The sequence below is a fragment of the Crinia signifera genome, chromosome 2 (genome assembly GCF_055691185.1).
Source record: "Crinia signifera chromosome 2, ASM5569118v1, whole genome shotgun sequence".
In the NCBI taxonomy this organism is placed as follows: Eukaryota; Metazoa; Chordata; class Amphibia; order Anura; family Myobatrachidae; genus Crinia; species Crinia signifera.
Genome location: NC_139218.1, coordinates 57,737,154 through 57,758,292, shown reverse-complemented (window position 1 = coordinate 57,758,292; position 21,139 = coordinate 57,737,154). Strand labels below are relative to the sequence as shown.

General features: G+C 46.2%; 1 protein-coding gene across 1 annotated transcript; it reads left to right on the top strand.

The window, feature by feature from the left end:
• Nucleotides 1-719: 719 nt before the first annotated feature.
• On the top strand, nucleotides 720-20,937 carry PRKRIP1 (PRKR interacting protein 1). Its single transcript, XM_083172194.1, has 6 exons — nucleotides 720-937; nucleotides 2,531-2,609; nucleotides 11,724-11,824; nucleotides 12,235-12,320; nucleotides 19,490-19,542; nucleotides 20,527-20,937. Exons 1-6 carry the CDS (start codon nucleotides 815-817, stop codon nucleotides 20,601-20,603), a joined length of 519 nt encoding a protein of 172 aa, XP_083028320.1. The 5' UTR covers nucleotides 720-814; the 3' UTR covers nucleotides 20,604-20,937.
• Nucleotides 20,938-21,139: the final 202 nt, after the last annotated feature.

The window sequence follows — 21,139 nt, the reverse complement described above, 5'->3', positions numbered from 1 at the left end:
TTTATCATTCATTTTGCAGTTTTTTGCAGACTCTTATTACTTTAAAAGGACATATATGTTCACTAGTAAGCCCGCTTGCAGCAAATGCTTCGAAAGCTAGATGTAATTTCACTTGTTGCCAACAGATGGCAGTGTAAGCCCACTTGAAGCAAATGCTTTGAAAGCTAGATGTAGTTTCACTTGCTGCCAACAGATGACAGTGTTTCGAAGCACACAGTGCTTTGGTTTTGTTTCCAGGACCATTGTAATGTGAATGGGGAAAAGAGGGTTTTATCTAACTTGGCTAGGGTTATAATTATTTATATATATATATATATATATATATATATATATATATATATATATATATATATATATATATATATATATATATATATATATATATAGTGTAGAATTAGATGTGACAGATTTTGAAACCTATAAGACCTAGTGGTAAGGAACATTTTTGGCAACCTTTATTATCTCTTGACTCCAAAGACAAGCATGGCATTAATAAAAACCATTAAACAGTAGCACTTTCAGATCCTCCTGTATATTAATCACACTTTCACTTCAATAAGCGCCCTTCGCATTTGAACTCTGAATTGCATATACTAGAGACCGGACAGCTATTGATTTCTGTCAGCGCGCAATATTTTGTACCTTTTTTGTCTCATTCATTGTACAGTAATTCCATACAGCTGTCGGTCTCCGATAAAATGGCCTCCACCATTGCTAAACATAAAGTAGTACGGCTCACAGAAGGTGGTGCGCTCGGGACATTGTTTCCGTCGTCATCAGTCCGCGTCGATGTAAACATCACGAAGAAGATAACATGGCGGCAGAAGCTGGTGCTCCCAAGCCATCCCGGCCTAAAAAGGAGCCGCAGCCGCTGATTATTCCCAAAAATGCCACGGACGAACAGAGGCTGAGGCTGGAGCGGCTGATGAGAAACCCGGTGAGCTGATATAAATAGCTAATAAAATAATGACAAATGGTAGTAACCCTGGCCCTAACACTAGGTAACACTGACACCTGAGGGGGAGTTTTACTAAAACTTCTAATTAGTGGACGTGCTGCCCATAGCATTAGCAACCAATGAGATTTTAGCTAACACTTATATTGTGGACCCTAAAAAATGTTACCTGGAATGTGAATGGTGATAATGAGCAACATATACACCCTTTTTTTTATTTTATTTTTAGAAACTTTAGTAAATCTACCTATAAAGGTTGGGAATTAAGGAAAGAAACATAGCCTGCACATCAGCATCACAGGGTTTTCCCTGCACCTCAATGGGGTGAGAGGAAAATTGGCATTGTTATCACTGTCATATATGCATACATCCCAACTGTCTCGATTTTTCGCAGGACAGTCCCATCTTTTTGGGACTGCTTCGAATCCCACCCAGGGCCGGCATTGTCCCGTGGGGTGGGTGCAGTTGAGTCCCCCCATGCCTACTGCTGCCCTGCTCAGCAGGCAGGGGTGACTCCCAACTGCACCCACCCCGTGGGACAATGCTGGCCCTGGGTGGGATGTGGAGCAGTCCCAAAAATATGGGACTGATCCATGAAAATCGAGACAGTTGGGATGTATGCATTTATGACAATATATGCAGCAGAGAAGAGGGGAATAGACGCTGTGAGCATGCATACAGCATCTATTCAGTGAGACCAGGGGCTTGGGCCATGGCCTGCAGCTCTCACACCGTTGGTCATGCCCCCATAATGCATACCTCACTACATGACCCTCTCCAGGAGGGACACAATGCTCTGCTTCTGGACTGTCCTCTTAATATATGATTGCCATCACCTGTGTTGAGCTAGGTAATTGATAAGAAAGGTGTTTCACCACAGGTGATGGCAATCATACATTACCAGGGAAGTCCAGGAGCAGAGCATTGTGTCCCTCCTGCAGAGGGTCATGTTGGGAGGTATGATAATACAGAGAAACAGGGGGCGTGGCTCACGGCAGCAACATTTCTGGGAAGACACGCCCTTTCAGCTAAGGCCTTGCCCTTTTTCGGACAATCTGGAAAACTTAAATGTTGGGAGGTATGATATATGTTCACTTTGTGTGCATCATCTGTGCAGTGCCTGATGGCATGTGTGCTGAATCGAAATCGGCCCCCATTTCACAGTCTGTAACATATTCACTACTCCAGCTTTGTGCAACCACTGCTAAGCTTATATGCATAAAGGTCCATACACACTGGCCAATATTGCCCATCATGTATGGACAGTGATGGTGGGGAAAACCGCTCAGTGCAAACACACCTCAAAACTATTTTCCCAGGTGTGGATGGCTTTCCATAGCAGGACGCTATGGAAACCCGTTCACCTCACCGCTTATCTGCTGGTAATACTATACGTACTGGGCGACTTTTGAGCTGAAAGCTGGTCAGACAACAAAACTGAGCTGCTTTCAGCTCAAAATAACCCATTGTGTATGGTCCTTAAGTCACAGTGCACTTATTTTCTATAGGTCACCTCACAATCTTATATCTCTTTTTATTGGCTCAGTCTAACCCATTAGAACATATTGCCTACAGGATAAACCTGCTCCAATACCCGAGAGGCCAAAAGAATGGACGCCGCGGAGCGCCCCAGAGTTTGTCCGCGATGTTATGGGTAAATATAAATCTTAATCTTTCGAATAGTAACATTGTTCTTTTGATTTTATTCTTTTGCTATGAATAATATGGGCAAGACTTCCATAAAATGGACGTCTGATTGATATACAGAAAACAGTGGCGATGATTTGTATAATAGGCAAGATTACAGGTCCGAGACTGGTCCACACCTAAATATTGTTCAGCGCCAATCCGTTGTTGATTTTGAAGGGAGTTCTTGCTTTAGACAACCTTTAAATGATGGGTTTCACACTCCTGCCTGCACCTACTACTATAGAGAACATTTTTATAATTCCTTTTTCCTTACAGCAGAGGTTCCCAAACTTCCTCTTTAAGGCACCCCAGCGGTCCAGGTATAGCTATGTACTATGTAGCTATGTACACACACTTCGATTTGCTTTTGATTCGATTTTCTATTAAATCTGGCATTAGATCTGTACTTTTGCATTAGATATCGATTTCGATTTACATTCATGGTACATTGTACACATTTGATTTATTGATTCAAATTCGATATTTCCTTGGCTTCACAGTAGACTTTTCTGTTCGACTTTGAGAAAACGGGAGCGCACATCGAATCAAATGCAGATCGAAAGTGTCCTAAAAACCATTCGTTGTGGATTCGATTTTGCTTCTATAAGCAAATCAATCGAAAATAGACAAAAATCAATGCATGTGTACACAGCTTATGAAGAATATCAATGCTTGGCCACAGATGACTTGGTACCTCTGTCAAATTGATTTAACCATATGTGAGCAATGGATATACTTAAAATGTGGACTCTTGTTGTGCCTTGTGAACCGCGTTTGGAACCTCTGGGTTACAGCATTCTTTTTAAATAATGAGCAGACTTGTATTTTGACATTGGTTTTCAGCAAAGAACAGAGCTGCAAAATGGAGTAGGAGTGCAGTGAGAAAACAGAGCAGGTTAGAAACCTCTTACAAAAACAAAAAAAAATCTCACTCCCCATAAATTGAGCACTGTGGGCCTGGTTTAGAGATATACATAAACCCAATTATTCCTGAACATTCTGATGTTTGTTGGACCGTGCATGCACACATGTGTGGTCACTCTCAGAGGCAAATTCCATCTCAAATGGACACTTTTCTTCAAAGTGAGATCTATATTGCAGTGTAGAAATAAAGCAGTCAGTATTTTCCCTGCACAGAAACAAAATAACTCCCCCAAATCTAATTCTATCTGCACATGTTACATCTGCCTCCCTGCAGTGCACATGGTTTTGTCCATTTGAGAAGGAATTGGCCTCTGAGAGTGAACCAGTATAAGGCCCCTAGTCTAGCAAGATTCCACATATTGCCCCCAATTCGCAGCGTGATTGACCTGCTATTTGAGGGCAGGGAAAGCAGAAATGTCAGCCCAATTTTGTGAGTGTAGCAAGGCCAGTATATGCCTCTTCTGACACAGATGTGAGTGGGCTGCTGCAATGGTGATCCGGTCCTATGATCTGAGATGCTGCCAGGAGGTGTCTTTCTCCATTAGATGCCTCCTGCGAGCATTCCTTTTTTTTTGGGGGGGGGGCGTATTATGGCTGCATCCGAAGTCACAAATGCTGTGAAGAACCACCTGTCTTTCAATACGGTAATGTTTGACACTGGTGAAACACACAGCAGACAAAAAAACATAATTCGTAAAATAAACCCTATAATGTGTAAACTTCTTCACAATTTAAAATTGAAATATACCCCATAATGCACAAACTTCTTCACAATTAAAATGTAAATTGTTATTTCTTTATCATTCTTATGGGATACAGGGAGTCGTTCTTAACGATGGGGAAAAGAGCTTATCCGAAGGAGACAGGCACATATAAAACTTTATACAGGGTGTACTGGCTCCTCCCCTCTGCTCCCCCTCCCTCTAGCTTCAGTTTGAGAACTGTGCCTCAGGAGAAGCACACATCAGGAAGAGCTCCAGAGAGTTTTTTATCTTCTGTTTTATTTCTTTATTATTTTGGGGCTGCTTTTTGGACTTAACAGCAGTCCTGCGTCGTGGGAGACTAGGGGAAGGGTTCAGCTGCTGGCCACTTCAAGGTACCGAGCTGTCCCTGCCACAGGACCACCGTCCTGAGTGGGTGATGTTACCGCGGGCATTGCGCTGCAGCGCGCACACCCCTGGCACGCCGCACACCCCTAGTCCAGTCTGAAGACGTCAGTGGTGAGTATTACCCCGGGGTCCCCCGCCGTGGGGTCCCCGGGTTATTGTGCGGCAAGATGGCGGCGGTATGGCGGTGCCCTGCACAGGGACCGCGTAACCCCCTGCCTACACTGGGACAGGGTACAGTTCCTGTATTGTCCAGGGCAGTTACCAAAGAGGTTTGGACATTCCCCAATGTCAGTCTCAGTATAAAACGCAGGTAAGCTCCGGCGCCATTACGCTGGGCGGAGCTTACCCAGAGCGGGACCAGTGCTCTGTGGGCGCGCTTTTGGCTACATGCTACAGGAGCAGCCATCAGACAACACAGGACACTCCACAGTGTATGTGTTGCAGAGGGCAGAAGGCACATGACACTTTCCAGTGTAGGTGCTGCAGCGATTAAAGTGCTATCTCTGTCAGAGTGTTAGCCCTGTTATACAGTGTATAATCTGCATGTATTAAATGTACAGTGTGTGTATATATATGTCTTAAATGTACAGTATATATATATATCTGCTACCTGCACCTCACAATGTGCACAGTTAAATACTGGTCCCGCTGTTTCTCTGATAAACCCACTTGCTTTAGCAACCATCACAAGGTTCAGTCTCACACTGTAACATGACACCTGTGTGCAGCTGGGGTGATGGGGGAAGGGTTCCTGCTGTGCAGAGAAACAAGCTCAAACATGTGAGCAGCACATGTCACTAACTGCTGTGTTTAGACCAGCAACATCAAAACCGGGGTCCCCCTCATGTGAGTCCCCGGTTTTGCGTGCAGCATGAATATGGCGACTGCGGTGGCCACCTCGAACCGCATGGTCACCTGCATACAGACTGCCTCTGCACTATAACTGAAGCACCATTGAGACAGAAAGCGCCAAAACCTGCTCCCTCCCTGGGTGCTGAAAAGGCCAGGGCAGGAAATCTGCAAATAACTAATAGCGCTAGTAAGTGTTACCTTGAGTGCACTTCAATTGACATATTATATGTAAATATATATATATAACGGGGGTGCTTTATACACTGCATTACCAGCCCTTCAGAGCTGTGGTAAGAGTGTCAGTGTCTCTGTGTCCTTATCCCGCTGGCTTGATAGCTATGGTGCAGACACTGAAATGGTAAATGCTTCACATAATGCCTACTACACACTGTCATACATAGTCTGTGTCAATGTGTCTGGGTGGGAAGGCTCTCTCTCCAACATGTTGAGAAAGTTAACCTGCAGGTGGTGCAAGAATGTTTTCACTCCTGCTGCCTTATCACAAGTGACTTGTCACGAGGTGTCCCCTTAACAAGGGGGGCAGTAAGTACACTCCCAGGAGTTTGCTTGATCCAGCCATAAAAGACAAGGCTGGAGAAGATGTCCTCACCTCTATGGTGTAGTGGATGCTTGCTTTCCTCCTTTGGAGAAGCAAGGTGATTACTCTAATCCTCAGCGCATACCTGACCAACTACACTGTGGATTGGGTGTGTCTGTGTGTGTGTGTGATTCTAATTACTGAGATTCACAGTTGTGCTTGAATAAAGCACTAACGGTGCAGTTACCATTAATGCACGCAACCCTGATAAGGTTGATATGACAGTGGTGCAGGTGTCTGAAAATTACACCACTTTCAGGACACAGCTAAGTTTCTGTGTGAGGCGCAGAAGGAGTTAGGTGCCATTAACGGCCATAACTCAGCCATGGCGGTATTGGGTCACAGACTCCTAAGGCTTCGGCTATGGATGGCTGACGCTGACTCCAAACGAAGTGTTGAAAACCTTCCCTTCACGGGGAACGGTGGTTTGGCAGCGATTCAGATGAGTTAAATCTCAAAGCCACTGCAGGGAAGCCCATCTTCTTCCCTCGACACCATAGGCGCCCAAGCGTCCCTTTTCCTATCACACCCAACAGTCCTTTCGGACCGGCTAATCCTGCCAAAAGCCAGGGGTGGTTTAAAGGCAACCAGAGGCTCCCGAGGTAGTTCAGGAAGCCTTCTGCTTCGGCCGGCACAGAGCGGCCATCCGGGGCAGCTGCAGGCAAACCCGCAGCATGACGGTGGGACTCCACCAATAGCTCCGGCAGAGGTGGGAGCCAGACTGGCGTTCTTCGGCCATGTTTGGGAAGCCTCGTGCCTCAATGCATGGGGTACAGGCTCTTATTACACACGGCTACAAGCTGGAGTGTGCAGTACAGCCACCTCAGAGGTTCTTCAAATCAGGTCTTCCAGCATCCCCAGAGGACCAAGTGGTGTTGCAGCAAGCAACCCAAAAGCTGGTACAGGCCAGGGTGATAACCCCGGTCCCTCCACTAGAGAGGGGACAGGGTTATTACTCGAATTTATTTGTAGTTCCAAAACCGGACGGGTACGCCCGATTCTGAATTTAAAATCCCTGAATCCCTTCTTGAAGGTGACCAAATTCAAGATGGAGTCCTTGCGGGCCGTGATGGCGGCACTGGAGGAAGGGGAGTTCTTGGCGTCCTTAGACGAGAAGGACGCCTACCTTCACATCCCAATATGGGCCCCTCTTCAGAATACCTGAGGTTTGCGCTATTGAACGATCACTATCAGTTTCGCGCGCTGCCGTTCGGCCTGTCCTCAGCCCCGCGCATATTCACCAAGGTGATGGTGGAGATGATGGTGGCTTAAGGAAAGAGGGTATCTGTGGGATACCATACTTGGACGACCTGCTGGTAAAGGCGCGGTCGCAAAAGGAATTGCAGACAGCCTTACAGGTTACTATACAGACCCTGTTGGGTCAGGGTGGCTCCTGAACTTGACAAAGTCCTCTCTGATCCCTTCACAGAGACTCCAGTTCCTGAGAATGGTGCTGGACACGCCTCTCATGAGTGTCCCTGCCAGAGGACAAGGTGGTAGACATTCAACAACTGGTCACAGACTTGTTGAAACCCCCCCCAGGTGATGGTGCACCAGTGCATTGTCCTATTAGGAAAGATGGTAGCCTCTTTCGAGGCTATCCATTTCGGGAGGTTTCACAGCAGGATTTTCCAGCTCGACCTCCTGGGAAAGTGGTCCGGTTCACACCGCCAGATGCATCGGCGGATTGTGTTGTCATCTCGGACCAGACTGTTGCTACAGTGGTGGCTCCACACGCCAGAACTGCTGGCAGGGCGTCGGATTGGCATCCAGGATTGGGTCTTAGTCACCACGGATGCGAGCCTCACGGGATGGGGTGCAGTGACCATGGGTCAGTCCTTTCAGGGCAAGTGGACCCTATGGGAAACACGCCTCCATATCAACAACCTGGAGTACTTGCTGTGTATTACGCACTTCTGAAGGCGGCCCCTCTCCTCAGCGGTCAGGCGGTCCGCATCCAATCAGACAATGCCACTACTGTGGCATTCCTGAACAGACAGGGCAGGATCAATAGCAGGCCCTGTATGAGGGAAGCATCGAAGATCCTGTCCTGGGCAGAGAGTCACTGTCAGGCTCTCTCGGCCATATTCATACCCGGGGTGGACGACTGGGAAGCAGACTTCCTCAGTCGCCACGAGCTCCATCCCGGGGAAATGAAGTCTACACTACCAGATATTCAGTTCTCTGGTGACTTGGTGGGGGACCCCACTAGTAGACTTGATGGCATCAAGACACAATTGGAAAGTATCCAGGTACTTCTCCAGGGCAAGAGACCCTCAGGCAGAAGGAGTGGACGCCCTCTCCATACCGTGGACGTTCAACAGCCTGATGTATGTCTTCCCACCGATCCTCCTAGGGGCTCGGGTGCTGAGGAAGATAAGAGACGGAGCCGAGGTGATCCTTGGGGCTCCGGACTGGCCACGAAGAACGTGGTACCCAGAACTTCTAAGTCTGCAAAGGGATTCGTGGCGCCTACCTCTGCAAAGAGACCTGCTCATGCAAGGTCCGTGCGTCTTCCAGGCCTTGGAACAGCTGCGCTTGACGGCCTGGAAGTTGAGCGGCAGACCCTGACACAAAAGGGATTTCACACATCAGTCATCAAAACTATGACAAGTGCAAGGAAACTAGTTACGGCTGCACATTACCAACATATCTGGAAGAGATATGCGGGTTGGTGTGAACAGGAAAGGTTTACTCCATCAGAGTTTAAACTTTGAGAGATTTCTCAGATTTCTTCAATCTGGTTTGGATCTGGGCCTACGTTTAGGCTCCTTGAAGGTGCAGGTATCTGCACCATCTGTCTTTTTCCAAAAGAAACTGGCTAATATACCTGAAGTGCAGACATTTCTGCAAGGAGTGTTGCATATACAGCCTCCTTTTGTGGCCCCTACTCCACCGTGGGACTTGGATGTTGTTCTGAAGTTCCTTAAATCCTCCTGGTTTGAGCCCTTGGAGGAAATTGACCTGAAATATCTAACTTGGAAGACAGTGGTCTTACTAGCCCTAGCTTCGGCTAGGAGGGTCTCGGAGCTAGGGGCATTGACTTGCAAGAGTCCATATTTGATATTCTTTGAAGACTGGGCAGAATTACGCACTAACCCGCGCTTTCTACCCAAAGTGGTGTCTGCGTTCCATGTGAACCAGCCAATTGTGGTTCATGCTGGTGGGCCTCATTCTGAGGTGCCAACGTCTTTGGACGTGGTAAGGATTCTCCGTGTCTACATCAGGAGAACAGCGAGGATTCGCAAAACTGATGGACTTTTTGTCCTCTATGACGCCCAAAAGATTGGGCATCCTGCTTCCAAGCAGTCTATTGCACGATGGATATGTGCAACCATTAAACAGGCTTATGTGGTAGCAAAGCTGCCTATGCCTGTTGGGGTGAAAGCTCACTCTACTCGTTCTGTGGGGACATCCTGGGCGGCTGCCCGAGGAGTTTCGGCCTTACAATTGTGTAGAGCAGCCACATGGTCTGGCCAACACACTTTTGTCAAATTCTACAAGTTTGACGCTCTGGCCACTGAAGATACTCAGTTTGGGCAAGCGGTGCTGCGGCAATAGGTTCCGCACAATCCCGCCCGTTCTGATATCTTTGGTATATCCCCATCGTTAAGAACGACTCCCTGTATCCCATAAGAATGATAGAGAAAATAGGATTTTAATACCTACCGGTAAATCCTTTTCTCGAAGTTCTTATGGGATACAGGGCGCCCGCCTCTGTGCGGAGGTTTGCCTTGCTCACTTTGTGAGATGTGGACCAATACTGGGTCCTTCTGCTACCCTTTTTGTTCCTGGCGGACATAAGGGTGTAGGTTACCTAGGTAACTTACTGTTACATAGTGTACCTTAAAGGTTTACGAGTGTAAAATTGTCACTTAGGTGATAATTCCTATACATTGTTCCAGTGGGAACACAGTTCAAAGAAGTTGTCATGTTGACATGTTCTTAGGCCCTTAGACTTCCCAGGTTCTGGGGTTGCTAATGTGGTCTGTTATGTTGAATGTTGGGTGTGCTGGATGAATCTCACCACGGTAAATATACACATATTCCTCTCATATTGTTCTTCTCCTTCGGCACAGTTCACTTAACTGAAGCTAGAGGGAGGGGAGCAGAGGGGAGGAGCCAGTACACCCTGTATAAAGTTTTATATGTGCCTGTCTCCTCCTTCGGATAAGCTCTTTTCCCCATCGTTAAGAACGACTCCCTGTATCCCATAAGAACTTCGAGAAAAGGATTTACCGGTAGGTATTAAAATCCTATTTTTTTCAGCCGCTATCCACTGAAAAGGGGGTGGGTTCAGAAGAAAAAACAAAGTGCAGCGCTAAATTATCCTAGAAAAATAAAATTGATGATAAATTGGATGATCTTTACATATTATTTAATCTATGGTAAAATAAAATGACACCATTAATATCAAACCATGGTGAAAAAGCAATAAAATAACAGATCACCCACTTCCACAATTTAGCAGCAGTTAAGGAGAGTCTGTTCCTATTTTAACCCAAACAGAAGAACAATTATCGCAGAGATAGTTACCGCCCCTGGTGACATCAGCCACCTACCCCACACAGACATTGGCCCGTCTGTGCTCCCAGGGAAATGCCCAGCTCCCCACCCCTTGGTGTGCGAACTCCTCTATCATGCGCAGACACCCCGCCCCCACAATTGTAACTGGGCTGACTTCGGCCGCCAATGAACAAGCCTGAATCAGGCTGAAAGTTAAGTGTCTATGTCTCCTACACATTAGTTGCCAAGATTTAATAGCAGGCGCTTTGGCAGCTACAAACTATGTCCAGCTAAGCAGGCATGGGGCTTCTCTGTACAGGTCTCACAGAACCTGGGGTATTGCCAAAATGATGGACCTTACAGTTCACATTTCAAAAGGTATAACATTCTGAACACTTTCAAAACCAAATTTGGGGACCTGGCTTGAAAAAGATTGTGTTCCACCTTACTGATCTGTTTCTTATTCTGTTAAGGTGCCCATATATTGCTGAGATGTATCTCACCAACTGGTTGCATGCAATGTGGGCGGGACCTTCCTGGGGGACAGTTTCGCACATGATACATTGTATGCAGCCTTTTCCATGCAATGTATCTCATGCGATCCTATTAGGGCTGAGACAAATCTTTGTGGCAGCCAGTGACATCTGCGGTTGAGATGCGAGGCGCATCAAAACCACCTGTGATGTGCCAGTTTTCATGAGATCTGTCGCAGCAATGCGTCACAATCTCCTGAAAAAAGGCCATATTGCAGCAGTGTATGGACACCTTTTAAGCCCCGTACACACGGGGGGGGGGGGGGGTGTACACAGCCCTAGAGACTACAGCTAATATTCAGCTGTGCGGTTTAGAAGATAATAGTCTGAACATGAATATTTCTTTTTACTGACTGTACTAAAGTTTCCCAGACTTTCAAAACTTCTGATATATGGGTGGTATAAGTTAGTTGAAACCGTTATCCAGTGTGTGTCCCCTTTCTTATTTTATTTTCTCCCAATTCCACTGTTGGCAACTATTCTTTTGTCTATATATTTTTATTTTTTTATGAGATTTATTTTTTTATAGAGCAGTATTTTACATTTTAATCTTTCAGGATCCAGTGCTGGGGCCGGCAGTGGTGAGTTCCATGTATATCGTCATCTTCGCCGCAGGGAGTATCAAAGACAAGAATTTATGGATGTCATGTCGGAGCATGTAATTACTTTTAATCTATCATACAAGCTAATAACTTGGTTGTTGTTGTAGCGTTTTAATCTGAATTCTCCTTGATCGCTGCTAATTTGTGGGCTTTGCCAGGCAGAAGATAGATTGCAGGATTTATGCATTGACCTATATTAATGTAGGTAATCTTTAATACAAAACACACCGGATTTTGTGTTTTCTGTATGTGTGAAAATACACAAGGAAAATTAAACATACACATATATCTGGCCAGACTCTAATACATGAAACCTCCAAGGCATGTATATGTGTATCTTCTATAATGTGTGTAGCTATCATATTGATCTAATTGTTAATACAATTTTTTTTTTTTTTTTTTTTAATGAACAATTTTTGAAGAACAAATGTACTATAGTTAAACGTATTATTGCATTCTATTACAGCAAAAACTAGATGAAGACTTTGAAAGGAAACTAAAGGAAAACCAAATCCAGGCAGCGGAGAGAACAGCAAAGCGCAGACTGAAACGGTAATCTTCTTGTACTTCATTCAACAACAATAATGTCTAGTTTTCTGGATTGTCTGTTGGATGTCGCACCAGTGTCGCCAGTCCTGAATTTCCACACACTAAAACATGAAGTAGGGGAAATGTTTTGGTTGCCCATCAGCTTTTTAAAAGGGAACAATCATGAAACATAGAAATCTCTTGTCTTGTATCATGGGTTTTGTCTCTGGGGACTTTTTGTTCTCCGTGATGTTCAGCTGTGCACATATAGAAACATAGAATTTGACGGCAGGTAAGAACCACTTGGCCCATCTAGTCTGCCCCTTTTTTAAACATGTTACCTCAAACCATATTTGATCCTTATTTTTTTGTAAGGATATCAATATGCTTATCCCAAGCATGTTTAAATGGTACTACTGTATTTGCGTCTACCACCTCTGATGGTAGGTTATTCCACTTCTACTACTCTTTCTGTGAAGTAATTCTTCCTCAATTTCCCCTGAATATCTTCCTCCCTCTAGTTTCAGTGCATGTCCTCGTGTTCTGCTGCTCCTCTTCCTGTGAAGAATGTCTCCCACCTGTACCCTGTTAAAACCCTTGATATATTTGAAAGTTTCTATCATGTCCCCCCTTTCCCTTCTCTGCTCTAAAGTATACATATTAAGATCTTTTAGTCTTTCCTGGTACGTTTTGTGATGTAGGCCATGCACCATTTTAGTTGCCCTTCTTTGTACAGTCTCTAATGTATTTATATCCTTCTGGAGATATGGCCTCCAGAACTGAACACAATACTCTAGGTGAGGTTGTACCAATGACCTATACAGTGGCATTATTACTTCTTTCTTTCTACTGCTGATACCTCTCCCTATGCAACCAAGCATCTGACTTGCCTTCTTCATTGCTTTGTTACATTGCCTACCTGCTTTTAAGTCCCCTGAAATAGTGACACCTAGATCCCTCTCTTCCTCTGTAGTTTCCATTATAGTGCCATTTATACTATATTGAGTCTTTGGATTTCTGAGACCCAAGTGCATGATTTTGCATTTTTTGGCATTAAACTGTAGGTGCCATTCTCTTGACCATTTCTCTAATCTGCCTAGATCCTCAATCATTTGTTTTACCCCTCCTGGTGTGTCTACCCTGTTGCATACCTTTGTGTCATCTGCAAAAAGGCACATTTTTATCCTCAATTCCATTTGCAATATCACCAATAAAGATATTAAAAAGCACCGGTCCAAGTACAGATCCCTGGGGTACTCCACTTGTAACCTTTCCCTCCTTTGACTGTACTCCGTTTACTACAACTCTCTGTTTTCTGTCCTGCAACCACGCTCTTATCCATTCAACTATCTTAGAATCCAATCCCAAGCTTTCAAGTTTATTTAACAGTCTGCGATGTGGGACAGTGTCAAAAGCTTTACTAAAGTCTAGATAAGCTACATCTACAGCCCCACCTTGATCAATTACTTTAGTCACCCAGTCAAAAAAGTCAATAAGATTTGTTTGACATGATCTTCCCCCAGTAAACCCATGCTGTTTTGGATCCTGTAAATTGCTGCTTTTGAGATATTCTACAACTTTGTTTTAAGAGTGTTCCATCAATTTCCCTACAACTGATGTAAGGCTCACTGGTCGATAGTTGCTTACCTCTTCCTTGCTTCCACTTTTGTGCAGTGGGACCTCATTCGCTGTTTTCCAGTCCTCTGGGATTACTCCAGTAGCTAGTGAATACTTCTGTTATTGGTTTTACCAGCTCCCCTTTAAGCTCTTTTAGTATCCTTGGGTGTATCCCATCTGGCCCCATTGATTTATCCACTTTCAATTTTGAGAGTTCTGTGAGGACTTTCTCCTCTGTAAATGTACTTGTTTCTCCCTCAGTTTTCTGACTATACTTGCAACTTAACTGTGGCCACTTCCCCTCTCTTTCAGCAGTGAATACTGAGCAGAAATAATTATTAATATTATCTGCTATTACACTGTCCCCCTCAAGAAAACTTCCACTCTCTGTCTTCAGTCTAATTATTCCACTTTTTGTTTTTCTCCTTTCACTTATATACCTAAAAAAAAGTTTCCCCCCCCTTTACCCACTGATTGGGCCATTTTCTCTTCAGCCTGTGCTTTTGCACATCTGATTACCATCTTAGCCTCCTGTCTAACAAGATACACCTCTTTGTCCTCATTCTTCTGCGTCTGCTTAAATTTCTTAAAGGCCAACTTTTTTGCTTTCACAATACATGCTACTTCTTTTGCAAACCACAATGGCTTTGTTTTTCCTAACACTTTTGACACAAAGTTCTGTTGCTTTTAGAATGGAACTTTTTAATTTTTTCCACTTATCCTGCACTCCTTCCAAGTTCCTCCACTCTGCCAAAGAATCCCTTATAGAGTTTCCCATCTCTACAAAATCAGCCTTCCTAAAATCTAACACCTTTGTTTTTGTGTGCGATGAGTCAGTCTCTGTCTTTATTTTGAACCATACTGTTTGATGGTCACTGGATCCCAGGTTTTCACCCATATTTCACCCAGATATTCTGTCGCCATTTGTAAGTATTAAGTCTAACATTGCGTCCTTACGAGTGGGCTCCCTCACCAATTGCTGGAGGGATGCTCCTTGCAAGGAATTCAGCATGTCCCTACTTCTGGTGGAACTTGCAACAGACAGCTCCCAGTTTACATCAGGTAGATTAAAGTCTCCCATTATTATCACCTCTCCTTTTAATGCCATTTTTTCATTCATGCCAATGGTGGTCACTGGGACAGTGGGGTGTGGGTGGAGCTTCAGCTACAGGCACCAAGTAGAATAGAGTTCTTCAAGTGCAGCCCAGGCTCCTCCTCCTCCACGCCCCTACAGGCTTCAGTTGTTTCTTGGTGCCTCAAGGCACTGATTTCCTTCTTTCCGTTCGCGCCAGCGGACCGTAAGAAATGGGACGCCACAGGTTGATGCTCACGTGGCCCGCCTAGTTAAGGCCACAACCCTTCCCATCCCTACAGTGGCCTCTCTTAAGGATCCTACTGATAGGAAGATTGAACACTGTCTAAAGTCTGTGTTTTCCAATGCTGGTGTGTCAGCAAGGCCGGCTATGGCCTCAGCCTGGGTGGCAAAGGCAATTGCTACTTGGGCTGACTCTTTACAGGAGCAAATATCCTCAGGTACACGTCGCTCTGAATTGCTGTCAACGGTGGACCTCATTAGGGAAGGGGCCACATACCTGGAAGAGGCAGCCATAGATGCAGCGGCCCTCTCCTCTAAAATTTCAGCCTCTTCAATTGCTGCCCGGCGTGCACTGTGGCTGCGCACTTGGAACGCAGATTCTGATTCCAAAAAGGCATTAGAAGCCCTTCCTTTTTCAGAGGAAGTACTGTTCGGCTCTGAGCTGGACAAGATTGTAGCCACCATTGCTACGTCAAAAACAGCTTTTCTGCCTTCGGCACCAGCTAGGCAGAGATCTCAGTCCTTTCGGACCTTCCGTCCACAGGGGAGGCCCAGGGGTCAGCCTTCATCAAGGGCACAGCCCGCCGCAAGGCGTCCATCCGCCCCCAAACCCAAACAGTCCTGGGCGGGTCGCCGTCAGGCCCCTAAACAGGCCGACAAGCCTGCAGCATGAGAATCAGGCGGCCCACCAACCGCGTCAGGTGGGCGGTCGCCTGTTGTCTTTTGCCGGGGTTTGGCAGGCCACTACCACCGACAGGTGGGTGAACACCATAGTGGCACAGGGTTACTCCCTCTCTTTTCAGGGGCGTCCGCCATCTCGGTTTTTCACAACAGGCATGCCTCGGGAGAAGGACAGAGCGGCTGCTCTGACCAGCTCCATTCACTCCCTACTGACAGCAGGGGTCATAGTACCTGTTCCACTTTCTCAGCGAGGAGCAGGTTTCTATTCAAGCCTGTTCCTGGTGACAAAGCCGGACGGGTCTTTCCGGCTCTCTGCGTTCCCAAGTTCAGGATGGAGTCCCTCAGGTCTATCCTGCAGGCCCTGGAACCGGGGGACTTCATGGCATCCCTGGACATCCAGGATGCCTACCTCCATGTGCCAATTCGGCCGGACAGCCAGTGCTACCTCAGGTTTGCAGTCAAAAGCAACCACTACCAGTTCATAGCCCTCCCCTTCGGGCTGGCAACAGCGCCACGAATCTTTACAAAGATTATGGCCACCATGGCGGCGGCCCTGAGGGCCCAGGGCGTTCGGCTACTACCGTATCTGGACGACCTCTTAATACTGGCTCAATCCGCACAGTCACTCCAGGGCCATCTGGAGCTAACGGTTTCCCTCCTGCAGACCCACGGCTGGCTCATAAATTGGAAGAAGTCCTCAACAACCCCATCACAGCGGATGGTGCATCTCGGAGCCGTGATAGACACAAAAACCCTCAGGGTTTACCTGCCGGAGGACAAGTGGATACTCCTCAGAGACCTCCTAAAGCTCTTCCTGAAGCAGCACAGGGTCTCTGTGTACTTGTGCATGAAAGTCCTAGGCAAGATGGTCTCTTGTTACGACATGGCGGAATTCGCGCAGTTCCATTCCAGGCCACTGCAGAGGGAAATGCTGCGTCACTGGAACCGTTCCCAGCCAAGCCTAAAATCACAGACCTTTGTTCTGTCCAGGCAGACACGTCTGTCGCTCACATGGTGGCTCAGTCCTCTAAACCTTCAAAAAGGGCGCCAGTTTGTCATCCCTCAGTGGGTGATGTTAACAACGGACGCCAGCCTCCGAGGGTGGGGAGCTGTTCTGGCGGAACACTCCTTCCAAGGCCGTTGGTCAAGGGAGGAAGCGCTACTCCCAATAAACATACTGGAGCTAAGAGCCATCCTGTTAGCCCTCAAGTCGGCAGGCCCTCTGATTCACTCCAAACCGGTGAAGATACAATCGGACAATGCCACTGCGGTGGCATATGTCAACCACCAGGGGGGGACCAGGAGCCTAGCGGCCATGAGGGAGGTAACAGCCATTCTACAGTGGGCAGAACATCACCTGTTGGCTCTGTCAGCGGTACACATCCCAGGGGTCCAGAACTGGGAGGCCGACTTTCTAAGTCGCCAGGAGGTACTATCAAGCGAATGGGAGCTCCACGAGGATGTGTTCCAGGAACTAGTCAACAAATGGGGACTCCCACAAATAGACCTAATGGCCTCAAGCGTCAACAAAAAGTTACCCCGTTACGGGGCTCGCGCAAGGGACCCACAGGCATATCTGGTGGATGCCCTGTCGGCTCCATGGCCATTCTCCCTGGTCTACATTTTTCCCCCAGTGGCACTGCTACCAAGAGTCATCAGGCGCCTCAAGCAAGAAGGGACCACAGCAATCCTCCTGGCACCAGACTGGCCCCGCAGAGCCTGGTACTCAGACCTTCGGGAGATGTCTCTACAGCCACCTTGGAGGCTGCCAGCTCGTCCGGACTTGCTAGTACAAGGACCATGCCTTCACCCGAATCTAGGCAGACTAGCTTTGACGGCATGGCTCTTGAAACGGAAGTTTTAAGAGAGAAGGGTTTTTCTTTACCGGTAATAAAAACCATGATAGCGGCAAGGAAACCGGCTTCTTCCCGGATCTACTATGGAATCTAGAAGGCTTTTTTCATCTGGTGTGCAAAGAAGAACTTTCCGCCTAGGGAGTTTCGGCTGTCCAGGATCCTGGCCTTCTTGCAAGCGGGCCTGGATTTGGGCCTTAGGTTGTCCTCCTTAAAGGTCCAAGTTTCCGCTCTCTCTATTTTGTTTCAGCGGAAATTAGCAAAGAGGATGGCTATACAGACCTTTCTACAAGGCGTCCTTCACATACAGCCTCCCTTTGTGCCTCCAATCCAGCCTTGGGACCTCACAGTGGTTCTCTCAGCACTACAAAAACCACCGTTTGAGCCTCTAGAATCCGCAGAGCTCAGGTGGCTAACATGGAAAACAGTGTTCCTACTGGCTATTTCTTCAGCCAGAAGAGTTTCGGACCTGTCAGCATTATCCAGTGCATCTCCGTACCTAGTGTTCCACCCGGACAGGGCAGTCTTAAGAACAATAAAGGAGTTCCTGCCCAAAGTTGTTTCCAGTTTTCACATAAACCAGGATATCGTTGTTCCTGCCTTCTCCCAGTTGGAGGACTCCCCAGAGTTACGCTCTTTGGATGTTACAAGAGCTTTAAAAGTTTACGTTAATAGGACTCAATCCTTACGCAAGACAGAGGCCCTGTTCGTGCTCTATGATGCAAACAAGAGAGGTTGGCCGGCAACGAAGCAGACATTGGCTCGATGGTTGCGGCTAACCATAAAACAGGCTTATGTATCTGCTGATAAGCCAGTTCCATCCTCTATCAGAGCCCACTCCACACGTGCGGTAGCAGCCTCTTGGGCGGCTCATCAGGGAGCCTCTGCAGAACAGTTGTGTCGCGCGGCCACTTGGTCCTCTCCACACACCTTTCTAAAATTTTACCATTTTGACACGTTCGCCAGGGCAGATTCTGCTTTTGGGCAACGCGTCATCAGTGCAGCTCAGGTGCGTTCCCTCCCGTAAAAGGGACAGCTTTGGGACGTCCCACTGTCCCAGTGACCACCATTGGCATGAATGAAAAAAGGGGATTTTGGTCCTACCTGTAAAATCCTTTTTTCTGAATCCATGGTGGACACTGGGCACCCGCCCTCGCACACTGATCTACAGTAATGGGGGTCGGCTTACACCTTCCTGAAACTTTTTCTCCCTTTGGGTTGCTGGTTTCTTTCCTATTTCTCTTCCTTTTCCTGTACCTTGCGGGTAAGCTGTTGAACAAACTGAAGCCTGTAGGGGCGTGGAGGAGGAGGAGCCTGGGCTGCACTTGAAGAACTCTATTCTACTTGGTGCCTGTAGCTGAAGCTCCACCCACACCCCACTGTCCCAGTGTCCACCATGGATTCAGAAAAAAGGATTTTACAGGTAGGACCAAAATCCCCTTTTATTGATGTAGGTTCTGTATAGTACTCCAATGTTTCTAAATTTCCTAGCTCACTTATATGAGGTGCACAATTAGTTTCTGGCACTTTAGTGCCATTGCCCAACTGTTATGGTGGCATCTTTCCACTATTATTTAGAATTGAATGTCCCTCTGTGCATGTCTTTGAGTTATATTTACATATCGGTTACAGATGGGTGGGGGGGGGGGGGGCATTAATTACGTGCACACTCCCAAAATACCAATTGTAAAGAAACAATTGTATAATTAATGTCTGCTTCTTTACAGGCAAAAATTAAAAGAAAAGAAAAAGGCTAAAAAAGCAGATAAAGAAGAAAAAGGTTTGTACAAAACATGTCTATTTTAAATGTTTTAAAAAAAATATATAATACTGTGTCATTAAAACCTCCTACACCAAAGATGCTTCCATTCTTCAGTTATTTGATTGGCTTATCTGCATTGGCAGCTGCAGCTCTGATTTATGTAGTGCAAGGGGGAGGACTTAGCGTGTGTGAGGACCTATGCTGGTATGTTCAGCGCTGCCAATCCCCAGGGTAATCCAGCACATATATTACATACATGTATGTGTATATGTCCTGTGGGAGGAATAGTATACAGTCACCTGACATGCATGTGAACTATCCGGACCTGGTTTTATAGCAGCAACAGAAAATTAGATTCAGTCCAGGTTCCCTAGGCTGATGTGATCAGGGTTTGGCTGAGTAGCAGCACCTGTGACTTTCTAACAAATCTGTGTCCAGGGCAGAGGCTGATTGCTCCTGATGATGGAAAAGCCACCCAGGTGGCTGGGGGTAAGGGCTACGGTAGGGCCATTGAAAGCTGCAAGGAGTTTGAACATACAGGAATGCTGTTGCCTGCTACAAATAAAGACTCAGACTACATCTGTGTCCAGTGTATGTGATTCCTTGTCACAGCCCTCAGTCCTTGTCACAGCCCCCCCCCATATTGCATGTAACAGTACTGTTTTGGCAGTGGAATCCTCCCTTTGGATTTGCAGTGAGTTAACTAGGAGGATTGAATGAACAACAGATTCAGTCATACACACTATACAGTGATTGTGCAGATTGGTTGGAAGCTCAATATATTATATACTGTGTTGACACAAGATTTAAAAAAAAATAAAAAAAAAACCCACGCTTGAAGAGGGGACTACTATTGCTTCCTATGCAAAGCTTTGTGTGATATAGAAAATTAATTCCGTGTGTACTGTATGTATACAGTACACACGTGAACTTCTCTACTCTTTTTAGTAGGTCTGCTAGATTTCCCCCATTGTCTTATTTCTTATATTTCTATTTGTATAGATACAAGCACAGATGGCAAACACTCGGAGAAGGCAGAGGAGTCCCGTTCTTCAGAAGAGGGAGATTCAGATAAATAGCCCATTATGTTCATTAGAGGAAAAGAGAAAACTGTTTTGGACTTGACCTCAAATGGCAAAATCTGTATATACAGTATATATTTTTTTTACCTGGATGAAGAAACAGGGGTGCTTTATAGTGTTACCTGATCGTATGGTGAGTAGGACTTCCGGCGCATAGCAGGGGTCTGTGACTGATTTCCCCAGGCAGACTGAAGAACTGATGTCTGGTGGGATTGTTTGTATCATGTGGTATTAAGCTGACACCAAGGAGTTCTTTGGTACAAGTCCAATTGTTTTATGGAAAGTTTGAATGCCGACATGTTCATTTTAAAATAAAAACAATTTTACACAATGAAGTCTCCTGTTTCTTCATCCACATTTGTGCGTGATCCTGAGAGTTGGTGAAAAAAGTGGTGCACAGGTACAATAAGGTGCTGTAACATAGCCATACCTGTGGCCAGAGTGGAGAACCAGGACCTTTCTTATTTCACATGTTCCTGATACTGATGGAAGGACCTTCTGGTCTATTAACAGGAGAGGAAACCGGTCCAGCT